This window comes from Acomys minous (genome assembly GCF_964271855.1).
Source record: "Acomys minous genome assembly, chromosome: 2".
NCBI lineage: Eukaryota > Metazoa > Chordata > Mammalia > Rodentia > Muridae > Acomys > Acomys minous.
Window position 1 is genome coordinate 137,470,144 of NC_140484.1, and position 14,532 is coordinate 137,484,675.

The 14,532-nt window shown below is 38.2% G+C and overlaps 2 protein-coding genes across 2 annotated transcripts; both read right to left on the bottom strand.

Moving 5' to 3' along the window:
* Window positions 1-1,551: 1,551 nt before the first annotated feature.
* LOC311592853 (olfactory receptor 2D3-like) lies at window positions 1,552-2,484 on the bottom strand (the record flags this gene model as incomplete). The annotated part of the gene is made up of 1 exon (XM_084773701.1): window positions 1,552-2,484. One exon carries the CDS (start codon window positions 2,482-2,484, stop codon window positions 1,552-1,554), a length of 933 nt encoding a protein of 310 aa, XP_084629827.1.
* Window positions 2,485-13,522: 11,038 nt separating this feature from the next.
* Window positions 13,523-14,476, bottom strand: LOC311578678 (olfactory receptor 6B9; the record flags this gene model as incomplete). Its single annotated transcript, XM_084748692.1, has 1 exon — window positions 13,523-14,476. One exon carries the CDS (start codon window positions 14,474-14,476, stop codon window positions 13,523-13,525), a length of 954 nt encoding a protein of 317 aa, XP_084604818.1.
* Between the last annotated feature and the right edge of the window lie 56 nt (window positions 14,477-14,532).

A 14,532-nucleotide genomic window follows, 5' to 3' on the forward strand; every position in this document is an offset into this window, starting at 1 on the left:
TAGGGATGGGATGCTATGATGTGTAGAGGTAGAAGAGATTCTGCCAAGAGTTCTGAGTGAAAAGTCTGCTTCCTGGGACATACCCTCAACCATGTTCATAGCAGCCTTATTCATAATAGCCAGAACCTGGACACAGACTAAGTGTCCCTCAGTAGACGAATGGATAAAGAAACTATGGTACATTTACACTATGGAATACTGCTCACCTATTAAAAAACAAGGAATTCCCAAATTTTGTGAACAAATGGATTGAACTAGAAATGATCATAATGAGTGAGTCCACCCAGAAGCAGAAAGAGTCAAATGGTATATACTCACTTATATCAAGACACGAGCCCAAGGGGCATGTCCTATGAAAGTCTTCACTTACCAGGAATGTGGGACGGTGGAGAGGTCATCCTATTGGGACTCTAGGTGAGAGAAGCATGGGAAAATAAAGAAATAGAAGGATCAAGAGGGTCCTAGAAACCTACAAGAACATTTTGATGGGCGGATCTGGGCCCAGGGATCCTGCTCAAACTATGGCACCAGTCAAGGACAATAAATGTAGTAAACTTCGAAACCCTACCTAGAGTTAGCCAATGGACAGGATGTTCTCCACAGTTGAATGGAGATTGGGGACTGACTTTCACCCGAACTCTGGCGCCCCATTTTTAACCACGTCCCCTTGATAAGGAGGCCTAGTGGCACTCAGAGGAAGGATAGCAGGCTACCAAGAAGAGACGTTATACCATATGAGCATATACAAGGGGAGGAGGTCCCCCTCAGTCACAGTCATAGGGGAGGGTAGTAGGGGAAAAGTGGGAGGGAGGAATGGGAGGATACAAGGGATTGGCTAAAAATTTAGATGTAATAAGAATAAATTAATAAAATATTTTTAATTAAAAAAAAAAGAAAATTATGCTTCTTAATTTTATTTCTCTAGAAACAATAAATAATCCTGAGGGACAGTGAGGTAAATTAAATGTTCTGTGTGATAAATGTCAAACCTTGTTTCTAAAGCAGCAGATCCACTATTAAGAGTTGATTTGACTATGTGAAAACTTTGCCTGTTTTGTTGGTTCTGAAAAAGCATTCAATCCTTGCCTAACCTGTGACTATCATTCTGCATTGGGCTCCTGAGCACTTAGATTATCAGTTTGTACCACTACACCCAGCCATAGAAGTAGTTGATATATCTATGAACTAAAACTACGGTCACTGAGGATGGCTATGGATAATGGTAGAATAATGAGTTTGGCAAGTTGTTTTACAATTCAGAGTTAAAGGAAATGCCCCTGGGAGGAAATGGCTTCATTCATGAAAGCTGCTATTTATAGAAATTTTCTCATTATTTTAAACTTATTTTATTTTATTTACTGTTAGTGGGAAACTTATCACAAATTAAGTGAGACACACCCGCAAATAAAAATCATAGACAAGGCTGCAGAAACATTCTTTGGTACACATGGATGACCTTTCCCATCAGATACAGGTATATCACAATTAAAAATATTTAAGACGTTGATGACTTCAAAGTAGCCTATACCCCTGATTAACTCCTATATTCATCTATCTTATCTCTCTTTTAAGTAATTTCCTTAATGCCTCTTTCACATCCTTGTTCCTTAGGCTATAAATGAATGGGTTCATCATGGATGTTATGACTGAGTAGAACACTGAGATTACCTTATCCCCTTCATTCATTTTCTTTGAGTTCGGCTGCATGTAGGTAAATATTGTTGAGCCATAAAAGAAGATAACAACAATGAAATGGGAGCTGCAGGTAGAGAAGACCTTGAGCCTCCCCTCACCTGATTGTATTTGCAGCACAGTGGAGATAATATTCCAGTAAGAGAAAAGGATGAGTGAAACAGGACCTAGAATAATCAATATACCCATTGCAAAGATGACCATCTCAGCTGTGTAGGTTTCTACTGATGCCAGCTTCAAGAGGGCAGGAGGCTCACAGAAGTAATGATTGATTAGGTTTTTTCCATGGTATGGCAAGCATAATGTAATTGTGGTATCTACCACAGACACAAATATTCCAGTAGCCCAGGATCCTACAACTAGCAGGACACAAACCCTATGTGTCATGATGGTGGAGTAGTGCAGGGGCTTGCAGACAGCTATGTAGCGGTCATAAGACATAACTGCTAGAAGAGAGCTTTCTGTACAGCCCATTATGAGGAAACAAAACATCTGCATTGAGCACCCAGCAAATGAAATGGTCTTTCTGACAACTAGAAAGTGGACCAGCATCTTGGGAACAATAGTTGTAGAGAAACAGAGGTCATTAAATGACAGGTTTTTGAGAAAGAAGTACATTGGTGTATGAAGTCGGGAGTCGACATGAATGAGGAGTATGATGAGCAGGTTCCCAAACACAGTGAGCAGGTAGATGATGAAAAACACCACAAACAGCAAGATCTGAGTCTGAGGATCTGAAGAAAGGCCTAGCAAGATGAACTCAGTCAGAAAAGTGTGGTTTCCTTTACCCATGGATGTTTACTCCTTTTACAAACTAGCATACACAGAACAATCAAATGGTGACTATTACTATCAAATCCAGAAGGTAAAATGTCATGGAAAGAAAATAAAATTTAGTTTAAAATTGTTGCAAGCATTTAAGATGCTGTATTTTCTGCTTACTGCATATGTACACTGCTCTTAAAGCCAGTTGATTGGTAGGTGCATTGAAACCAGGACCATCCATGCCTTCTCAACAATCCTTGATGAAAGAGTGCTATCATCTATGGAGCCAGCACAAGAGCTGTGTGGATAATTCTAGGAAATATCTTCAGATCAATAGATGTTAATCTAACATGAAAAATTACATGTTGTGGTAACTATCAAGACCATAGGTTGAGGGTACAAATATATAAAATGGCTTTAAAAACTGTAAAGAATTCTCCATTTGGTGAGAACTCTTAGGGTTACTTTCCAGTTCAATGATCACAGAGAATACTTTAGCCTTGATTTAGTCAAATATCAGATGCAAATAATCATCTCTATTTCTTTTCATGGAATTCTCTATCATCTTACCCAACCAAAAAGGGAGAATTACAAGATCACAACCTTGTTGTAGTGTAGAAACAAATGGAAAACATATGATCAGAACTAGGCAGTATCACATAAGAGCATTTCATGAAGTCCAGAGCCAGTTACAGGAATTGTCTTAAAAGGACACAGTCTTATGTGGCCTTACAACAGGCGGCTCCATTCGTGCTGCAGTTTGAAGGAGTGCAATTGACTAGATGTGTGAGTTGGGAGGAAATCAGGCAATGGTGAAGTGTTCAGAAGCCAGGCAGGATGCACAGCCACTATCTATAGGTTGGTGCGTATCTGCAACAAACAAACAATATGATGACTGAATACAAGATAAAGGACAAGTGACCAGAAAGGAGTAAAGAAAGTAAATGGTGGAACATGAAGCTGCAGTGAATGTTCCTGGGAAAGATTGAAGCATCCATGTTAGAAGGCTCTTTAGAATGACAGTGTTATCAGGGAAGAAAGTCAGTCCTACTGGCTATACCATACTAAAATAGGAAAAGTCTGAGACTGCAAACATATTTGTTTTTACACTTATTACCCTCTTTTCAGGTATACAGTGGAATAATTATGAACAAAATCATTGATGTTAACCACTGGTTCATTAATTGATAAGAATATGTTGAGTGAAGACCACAGAGGCAAGCTTCAATTAAAGAATGGCTATCAAAACTGGATCTGAACTGGTCCTAGTGCATGGAAGGGTGTAATGGATTGGAGCCAGCAAGATCATATCAGAAAACACGTTACAGAAATGAACGCAAATAAGAAAGATCTTGCCTCTCGCTTTAGTTTGAGATAATAAGAGGTTCAGTGACAAAATTGCTGCTATGAATAATGAAGATATCATCTTGCTATAAGCTTTTGAAACAGTCACTTATGACATATTCATTGGTAATTAAATACAGTTAGTGGGTGGCCATTAGTATTTCTTAATTGAAAGGAATAAGGAAAATGCTGTCCTTTGCAGTAACATAACTATGGTTTGAAGAAAATATTTCCTTCAATATATGTGTGCACTTTGAGTGTGCAATTTGCTATAATGAAAAATGTCTTTTTTATTAAAGTTAATATTTAAAGCTTTATGAAGAATATTGTTATAAAACCAAAATGCTTAAGGGTGTCTGTAAAAGCTTCATTGTTTATCCCACGTCTCAATAGTTTTAGTAGCTGATTTGCCAGGTTTTAATGTGCTAGATTTTTATGCAATTAACTGTGCTTGCTCTAATGCATAATTTGGCTAATGTTAAGATATGCATTCATTAGGTAAAAATGATTGTATGTTCATAAATATCTAACCCTAACATGTCACAGGGTTTTTTCAAGTTAATAATTCTGTCTTAATCCTAATATTACATATAACTGTATCTCTTGGCATGAAATAAATTTTCAAAAACTTTGAGTAGATGAATTAATAAATGAATACAAGAATAAATATGATCTTCACCAACACACTCATATATAAGTGTGTGTGTGTGTGTGCATTCTAAGCACAATTTAACCTATTTAAACCAACGTACAATTTTAAATATATAGTTAATATTTCTCAAATTAAGTTATCTCTTTATAATTGGAAAATCCTTTGTCTAGGAAGACAACCACAAATTAATAATACCATATACCGCTTGTGCAAATGGAAAGTCCCCTGTCGGTTTTTCAGGTGAGATGGAAATGTGCCATCAATTATAGTTTCTCGTTCCTTTTCCAGCCCCAGGCAGAGTGCATCATCCTCGGCGCACTGTTCTATAGCTGCCTGTAGATCCCACACAAATCAACGTTAGTACTCACCAGCTCTGGCCTCCTTCCACTTGCCAGAGTAGTGGACTGAACACAGCTAAAACTCCACCATGTGTTGTAGGCAATGTCCCCATAATTCCAGTGGGCTTCACTGAGAATAGATCATGAGAAAAAGAAGAGGAAGAAAACACCACTATGGGTAAGACTGAATACACAAAGAGCAGTGAGATACTGATGGGATGAAAGTGATGACTAGTTTTAAAAGTTATTCATTTGTTTCCTTTTAGGCATTTTACACCTGAAACTGATGACCTTATGAAGAGACAAGATTACTAAGGTTAAGGGTTCAAGACAGGGTGAAAAAGAAGAAAAACATTCTCTCCCAAATAGTCAGTGGGTTAAAATGAGTATTTGGCCTTCTCTTGGGATAGACTCAAGGTTTCTGGCGTTGAGGGGTTTCTTTCCTTCAGGATCATCTTTCTTGGACAATGCAGCATCCTTCTCCTTACCCAGATGCCTTGAGAAGAGGAAGCACAGATGGAGAACCTCACACTGAGTACATTAGATGTCTAGAACTCTGAGCTGCACATCTAGAGTTAGGTCCCAGGTAATTCTCCAGTGGTTTTCCTGGCAGCTGGACCCAGAAGTGGTTGTTGCAGTAGACCCTATTACCAGCTCTTGCTGCTGTAGGCTGGTGTAGACACATAGCTTCCAAGCACCAGCATTGATCTCAAGCCTTTTTCTGAGAAGAGTTCTTTAAAGACTGAGGTCTTGGGAGAGGATGCAAACACAATATTCCCTGGGGCTCCTCCTGGCAATAGTGATGGCTCACTTTATTACCTTTACACAAAATGAGATGCCTTGGGACATTCTGTTTTGTTGATTTGTTATCTTATCTTGAATACAGATTTACTTTCCAGTTCATCTCTAAACATCAAAATCATTTTGTATGCTCTGAGCCTCAGAATGCTCACCCTAATGTGTATGCCAGCAAAGATAATTGTGAAGAACATACAAGCAAACATCTCAGGATCACTACCCCATATTGATAGAGGAATATAAATTTGCATCCTTTTTTATTGGTTCTTTAGTAAAATGTTCAAAATTATTGTTTATCTGAAACTTTCATGGATACTGTTATGTTATTTTAGTGGATATATAAAACATTTAAATAAAATCTTTTTTCTGGTATGATTTATTGGAAGTGTACAATTATGTGCTCTTTCTATCAATTTTATGTATTTTATTTATAAATATATAGATATATAGATTTATTATTAAATTTCTCACATCTACCTCTTTTTAACTCTGCTGGGAAATTTATTTGCAATAATTTTATTAATTTATCATTAAGTTAATTTTAATTCTACTGACTCTTTTGTCATTATCTATAAGCCTTTATAGGAAACTTGTAAGTGTTGATATAATTTGAATTAGATGAATGAGAAAGAAAGTTGATCAAGATTTGAAGAGTTCATTAGTGCTTGCAACATTTGTACAGGACACATATGTAGGCAAAATGTTAGAATAGGTTGTTATCACTATCGATCTCTTGTTAAAGAAAGAAAAACTGAAAGGTTTTTCTATACTAGGTTAAGTAGTGTCAAGGCAAACAGAGTGAAATAATATCTCTTGTACCTCATCCTGAAACTCTTTACAATGTAATACACCAGTACTAAGTACCTTTCTGTAAGAGTATTGAGGCTGTCAGGGCTGCAGAATAGCAAGGTATAAAGGGCCCTATTTCTTCTGACCCCTTGCTAGATCTAGACTGAACAAGCCTGAAGAGTAAAAGAGTGAATTAAAGTAAATTCAGGGACATGGAGTCATTTTATTTGATTCATTTAAAGGCTACTTAATTTTTAAATTTTTTGATTTATTATAATTTATTCAGATTACATCCTGATAGTTATCCCCTTGCTTGTATTTTCCCATTCACACCCTTTATCACTCTTCTGACTTATTCCTTCACCTAGACCTCTGACAGATGGGGGCCTCTTCCCCTACCATATGACGACAGCCTATCAGGTCTCATCAGGACAACCTGCTCTTCCTCTGTGTGCCTTCTGCACCTCCCCAGCAAGGGGAAATTGTCAAAAAGGGGGCATCAGAGTTAATATCAGAGGCAGTCCCTGCTCTACCCACAGTCATAAAGAATGAGCTGTCTATTGGCTAGATCTGAACAGGGGGTCTATGTTTACTGCATGCATTGTCCTTGGGTTGGGGCAAAAGTTTATGCAGACCCCCCTGGGTCCAGTTCCACCAGCCTTGATGGTCTTCCTGTGGGGCTCCTGAGCCCTCTGGGTTTTTCCATCCCCCCATTCTTCCATACCACTTTCACCCTGAGTCCAGCAGAGAGTCCCAGCATCACTCTGGATCCTCTGCTGGATGGAGTCTCTCAGAGGACATTTATGTTGAGCTAATATCCAATTATAAGTGAGTATATACCATGTGCGTATTTCTGGGCTTGGGTTACCTCAAGATGATCATTTCTAGTTCCATCCATTTGTCTTCAAATGTCAAGATTCCTTTGTTTTTAATATCTGAGTAGCCAATTGTGTAAATGTACCATAGTCTTTATCCATTTTTCAATAAGGGACATCTAGGTTGTTTCCAGTTTCTGGCTATTACGAATAAGGCTGCTATGAACATAGATGAGGAAATGTCCTTGTTGTGTGGTGGATCATAGTTCTGTTATGTGCTCAGGAGAGTTATAGCTGAGTCTTTTTTACATATACATTTATATTATTACATATTTATATGATAAACAACCTATAGCAAGTAGAACCATGACACAATCAGAAATTAAATAAACGTTACATTTTTAGTGTTTTGGTTATTTGTATTTGATGGCCTTGAAGAAAACATCTTTCCTATCTTGTTGCATCTAAAATTCTACTGAGAAAGTGCCAGATAGATTTTCAAAGTGGTTTTAGAGCTTTGCACTCCCACCAGCAATGGAGGAGTGTTCCCCTTTCTTCATACCCTCACCAACATGTGTTGTCACTTGAGTTTTTTATCTTAGCCATTCTGAGAGGTGTAAGATGGAATCTCAGCATCATTTTGATTTGCATTTCCCTGATGACTAAGGACACTGAGCATTTCTTTAAGTGTTTCTCAGTCATTCAATATTCCTCTGTTGAGAATTCTCTGTTTAGCTCTGTACCCCATTTTTTAATCAGGTTATTTGGTTTGGTGGTGTTTAATCTCTTGAGTTCTTTATATATTTTGTATACTATCCCTTTGTCAGATGTAGGGTTGGTGAAGATCTTTTCCCAGTGTATAGGCTCTTGTTTTTGTTCAGGTATCAGTGTCCTTTGTCTTACAGAAATATCTCAGGTGCATGAGGTCCCATTTATTAATTATTGGTCTTAGAGCCTGAGCTATTGGTGTTCTGTTCAGGAAGTTGTCTCCTGTGCCAATGACTTCAAGCCTCTCATCCACTTGTTCTCCCCCACTGTTTCTACTAACAGATTTAGTGTGTCTGGTTTTATGTTAAGGTCTTTAATTCATTTAGACTTTAGTTTTTTAAAGGCTGATACATAAAAATCTGTTTGCATTTTTCTACATATAGACATCCAGTTAGACTAGCACCATTTGCTGAAGATGCTATTTTTTCCATTGCATGAATTTAGCTTCTTTGTCAAAAAAACAAGTTTCCCTCGGTGTGTTTATTTCTGGGTCTTCAGTTTTATTCCATTGATAAACCAGCCTGTGTGTAATTTGTATGAGTTTCCTCTTGTTTCAAGTTCTACCTAGAAGACCTTCAAGTAGTCCCTGGATTAGTACCCAAGAATTATCTCATTTTAACTAGTGACTTATGTATGTAATACATGTGTGTATTTTAAGTAAATTTATAAAATGTTTCCCTATGGCTTTTTCAGACACCAATGTGTTAATCAACAAAAAGAGAATACTAGGGCGTTTGACTTTCTGGGTCTGTACTCTTTTTTTCCCTTCAGTTCTTTCCTTTACATTTACAATCTTTGTTGAATAAATATAATTTGCTGAGAAAATTATGTAAATTAGTACTTTTGATATTTCTATTTTACTTCATTCCAGATAGATAATTTTGCTGCCTTAAAAACTGTCATTCAAAATGCCATAACCACCTCTACCCAATGCTGAACACACTTTCATTACTGAAGAGTAAATGAACTTTTCCTATCTATGCAAGGCTGCTTTTACTAATAACTCTTAATTTCTTAGAACTTGACACACTGTTTTTTATCCTATGTTGTATAAATTAGCCTAGACATTAACACTGTTAAGCAACTTTTGTTATGTGTGTATAGTCAACTAATGCACAATGGTTTTGTTACTAGAAGGAACAGAAAAATCAAGCACCAACCAAGGACATTACAGGCGGTAAACTTTAAACCCCTACCCAGATCTAACCAATGGTCAGAACATTCTCCACAGTAGAGTGGAAAGTGGGATATGACTTTCTCACATACTCTGGTGCCTCACATTTGACCATGTCCCCTGGAGGGGGAGACCTGGTGGCACTCAGAGGAAGGACAGCAGGTTACCAAGAAGAGACTTGATACCCTATGAACATATACAGGGGGAGGTAATCTCTCTCAGGAACAGTCATAGGAGAGGGGAATATGGGGAAAATGGGAGGGAGGGAAGAATGGGAGGATACAAGGATGGGATAACCATTAAGATGTAACAAGAACAAATTAAAAAATCAAGCACCAGCCTTGTTCTTTAAGCATTGCTCAGAGACCCCTATTATTGTTATAGTGCTTATTTTCAACAGTGCCTAACACTATTCTACATAGACAATTGCCTGAATTACATTGTACTCTCAAGTGAGCCATAGTTGAAAACATGATCAGTAATTTCTGCTTTATATGTGATCAGTAATTTCTTCTTTGCCTGTTGAAATTCTTCTCCCCGTGATCCCCAGCACTAGCGCCAATTTCAAGATTGCATCCTAGATATTTCACCTGTTTCTCCTGCTACTAAATTCTATTGGCCTCAGTGATATCCTTACTATCTGTTAGAAAGTAGAATTTCTTTGATTGAACTGCTGTGCTTTAGTTGTTGATTAAACTTCATATTGCTGCTTTTAAGACTATTACCAAGATATTTAAAGCAAATTTATGTTGTCAAACAGTCTTCTAAGTATTTATGCTTTTCAAAAAATAGATAGCTTTGTGAAACCGCAGCCCTGTGCAGAGAAGCTTCCCATTGCAGTGAGGAGTGGTCAGTGCAGAGAATAAGAAAATAATGAGAATAGGTGACTGAATTCTCAGCCTAGATGGGACATTTTTATGAAGCCCCAGTCCACAGTGCTCAGAAAGCATCTAATAAGAGTGGGAGGAAATAATGTATGAGCTAGAAGTGGAAGAAAGTGTTGGAAAAAAATCTGTCCTCTATACATAGGAGAGCCACTGCACACAAGAACCTGCAGCACCTGTGGTTAATTACACATGTCTTGCACAAGGTCAGGCCAAGTTAAAAACCCCAGCATTGAGGGTGGAAGGCTCGCAGAGCCCTGGCCCTAAATAGGAAGTTATTGGCAGTTGATAGATGTTGAGAAAAACAGACTGCCTTTTCTTTAGGAGTGTGGCTGCTTGTATTCCCATGCCCTGGTGGATGAGCCCATGCCTGTGTTCACACAGTCTCGGTGAGCTAAAGTAAATTATAAATGAATATTTTTAATGAGCACATGAAGTTGGGAGAGAGATGGATGAGGAACCCGTGGGATTGGAGGGTGGAGAAAACCTAGGGTTGGATATAATCAAGATACATCATGCATATGTATGAATTTTCAAAGAATCAATAAAAAATTTAAATTTTAAAAAGAAGAAAAGTTGGAATAGTGGGATCAAAGGGGTCTAAGAGGAGTTGTAATGAGTCAGAAAAGAGATATTATCTAAATATATTGTGTTTCTGTATGAAATTATCCAACATAAATGAAACTTTTTAAGGAATAGAAAAGCTAAATGTAATTTAAAAAAAGATATCTCCCTTATATGCTGCCTACTCAATTCACTCCAACTTTAAGAACACTGTTCACTGAAAGTGTCCTTGCCCCACACCTGTCCATGGGGTGGCACAGGTTGATCAACTCAGCTACCACCCAGGCCCATGAGTTGGTTCACCCCAACATTTACTCCATCTATGAGCTTCTGGAGTGTGTTAAGGGGCCAGTCCTCCAAAGCAAGAGCTGCAGGGTCACCATGACCCTGGGCAACAGCAGGGTATGTAAGAAGAGTCTTAGTGAGAGTCCAATATTAATGGTGTGGCACAAACCAGAGGCTTTGAACCCAACCAACAACTCATTGCAATGAAAACTTACATGTAAAGCTGGTTGGGGGAAAAGGGTATATACTATGTGACAGCTTCCAGTGTCACTACAATTAGCAAACATATAAGGGAGAGGCAGAAAAGATGGAGGAACAGAACGGTGCAGGCAGAAATGGAGACTCAACAACTGTGACAGGTGTGAGAGAAAGGTGCAGCTGCTGGAGAAACAGGTTGTTTGTTACCCAGCAGGCTCAGCAGGATGGTGTGCAGCAGCACAGAGCTTGCCTGGACTCAGACCCCAAACAAGCTGTCCAACCCCATGATCACCCTGGCTCTGAAGAGCAATAGGTTGTTTGATATGAAGAATGTTTTAATTATTGGGATAGACCACTTTGAAAAACCTCCATAACCCATACTTTTCCCAGAGACCATGCTTGTCCATAGCTCATGCTTTGCAGAGGGTCATGTTGATGTCTGTGGGCCATATTGCCACTAGAGACCAAGTGGAGGTCCTTGATACACACTGATGCTGGAGACCATATGGATGTTTGAGGTCCATCTTTTTGCCAGAAACCATGTAGAAACCCAGGATCCATCCTCCAACTGACTGGAAAGTCAAGGAATCTCCTCTTGCAGTGGGATCAGTGACTGCAGATGCACAGTTGGGAAAGAGGAACATAGAAACACGGCTTCTGTGACAAGCCCTACCTCCTCCCTCCATCGCAGCTCAAAAGTACCATCCTAAATCAGAAGCCATCAAAGAGAAGTCTTAAAATTTGTGATAGGGATGCTGAAATGTAACTCTCCACAACTGATGGCCTCTGACAGGGGTGCAGGTGGAGAAGGACTCAGCATTCCTTGGCAGGCTGGCCACTGGGAAACTGACTATGGGTCAGTGAGCATATGGACAACACAAAATGGACTTGTTCTTTCTTGTTTTCATTTCTTCCTTTTCTTTTGGTGTGTGTGGGGGAAGGGAAAGTTCATAAGGAAAGAGGAGAAGACATGAGAGAACTGGGATGTTAATGTGATGATGTGAAATTCTAAGTAATTAATAAAAATGACAAAAAAAGAAAAAAGGAAAGAAAGAAGGAAGGAAGGAAATCCTAGCACATGTTACAACATGAATGATCCTTGAGACTATCATTCTAGGTTAAATAAACCAGAAACTAAGATAAAAAATTTTATGTTCCAGAAAATCCAGGTGAAATCAATTATATTTCAGTAAAACAGCCTTAAAATTAGAAGTATAAAATTACACAAAATTTTTATGTACTGAAGAGGTCATTCAATATTTGAAACAATTATGAGTTAATATGCATCCATCTTAGAGAGAAATAAATATAGAAAAAATATTAACAGACATGAATGGCAGGTGAAAAGCAATAAAGGCCATAAGACTCTAAATACAGACAGGAAAGAAGTTACCACTTTCAATAAACCTCTTTCACCTGTATTAATGTAAAACCAACCTAATTCAACATTATAACACTTAAATACACAAAGGTGTGACCTATTATAGCAGGTAAACAAAATAAAAATAAGAACAAAGATGAGTAGGCAAACAATCTAATTAAAATATACAAAACTGTGGTTCTAACATATTGGCTGAAAACAGGACCCCGGTCATTGTTAATCTTTCAGCAGATCACATGCCATGAACTTACTCATTCAGCATTCCCACTTAGCCAGACAGAACCCATATATTATTAATACATAAAATCATATACTGCTTAGTAGGATGCAGCATCTATCCATCAAAATTCAAAGAAAAATACGTTGAAAGGTGGATGTTTTGGAAAAAAAAGAAAAATTCCTCACATCCATGTCAAGTGGTGCCTACTAAAAGCTCTTAGAGTCTGGTCAATGCTAAAGTTATTTTTACCTGAAATAAATATGCTTTAATCTAAGGCCAAGCAATTTCCAATTTCTTACAGTCTGACTTTTCACTATTTCATCCAAATTTTCAGTGTAGAAGCTTCAATAAAAGAAGGAAATTAAAGCATAAATCATTCGTGTGTGTGTGTGTGTGTGTGTGTGTGTGTGTGTGTGTGCATTTTCTTCTTGTCATGAGAATGTAATACTTGCACTACTTAATAGTATTCCTATTACAGTAAGAAGAAAATTTTCTTTTGCTAAAATTTAAAACTAACCAAAATGAACTAATATTAACTATAAAAGTCTCTGTGTACACTTGCTGAATCAAAGACTTTTAAAACATAATTCAAAATTCAATAACCTCACTAACAGAACTCTAAAAACAGTCCAGTGATAAATTGTTATTTATTCAGACTTTTTCATAGGTAATAAAATTTCTTTATACCTATCTTTGTCAATGTATGTTTTAACTAAATCTGTTTTATAAATAGCATTTAATTTAGACCTGACAGAAAAGAGGGTTCTCTATGATCTTTGATTGTATGCCTTTAAATTGTTCTACCAAACATGTTTACAGTTACAGAATTTCTTCCAATGAATGTGTCTTTTGATGCTAAAAAGAATCTCCCAGGGACAGGGCTCTGCCACCAGCTATGGTTTTTCTGATGGCATCCTTGACTTCCTTGTTCCTCAGGCAGTAGATGATAGGGTTGAGCATGGGAGTAAAGACTGCATAGATGGCTGAAATCAACTTATTAGAATTAAATGAAGCAATGGCCCTAGGTCGGACATACATGAAGATCACGGCTGTGTAGAAGATGACCACCACTGTGAGATGAGAGGCACAGGTGGAGAAGGCCTTCCGCTGTCCACTGGCTGAAGGTATGTTCAGGATGGTAGAGACAATGAAGGCATAGGAGAGGACGGTGGCTGAGAGAGGAAACACAAGGATGACAATGGCTAGGGCAAAATCCACTGTCTCGGCCATAGATAAATTTATACAAGCCAGTTTAAGGATAGGTGACACATCACAGAAAAAATGGTTCAAGATATTATTTCCGCAGAAGGCAACTCTGGAAATAAAGTACACCTTTGCCATGGAGATGGTGAAGCCACTCACCCAGGAGCTGATGGTCAGCTGCACACAAAATCCTGTGGTCATCATGACTGGATAGCGAAGAGGGCAACATATGGCTACATAACGATCATAGGCCATGGCAGCTAAAAGCACACATTCAGTACAGGCGAGGGATATGAAGAAATAGAGCTGAGTCATACATCCCAAGAAAGAAATGGTATTGGGGTGAAACAGGAATCCTGCCAGCATCTTGGGTACAGTGACGGTTATATACCAGGCCTCCAGAAAGGACATGGTACCCAGGAAATAGTACATGGGTTTGTGCAGGGACCCAGTGACCCACACAGTAAGAATTATGACAAGATTCTCCAAAAGCACAAATAGGTAAGTGATAAAGAAGATGAAGAAAAGCAGAGTTTGCAGCCAGGGAGCAGTAGGGAAGCCCACGAGGATGAACTCACTGATGCTGGTGATGTTTTCCTTCCACATAGCTGGATCACCAAATTACAAAGTATTCAGTGCTAGTATCAGAAAGTTCAAGAGTG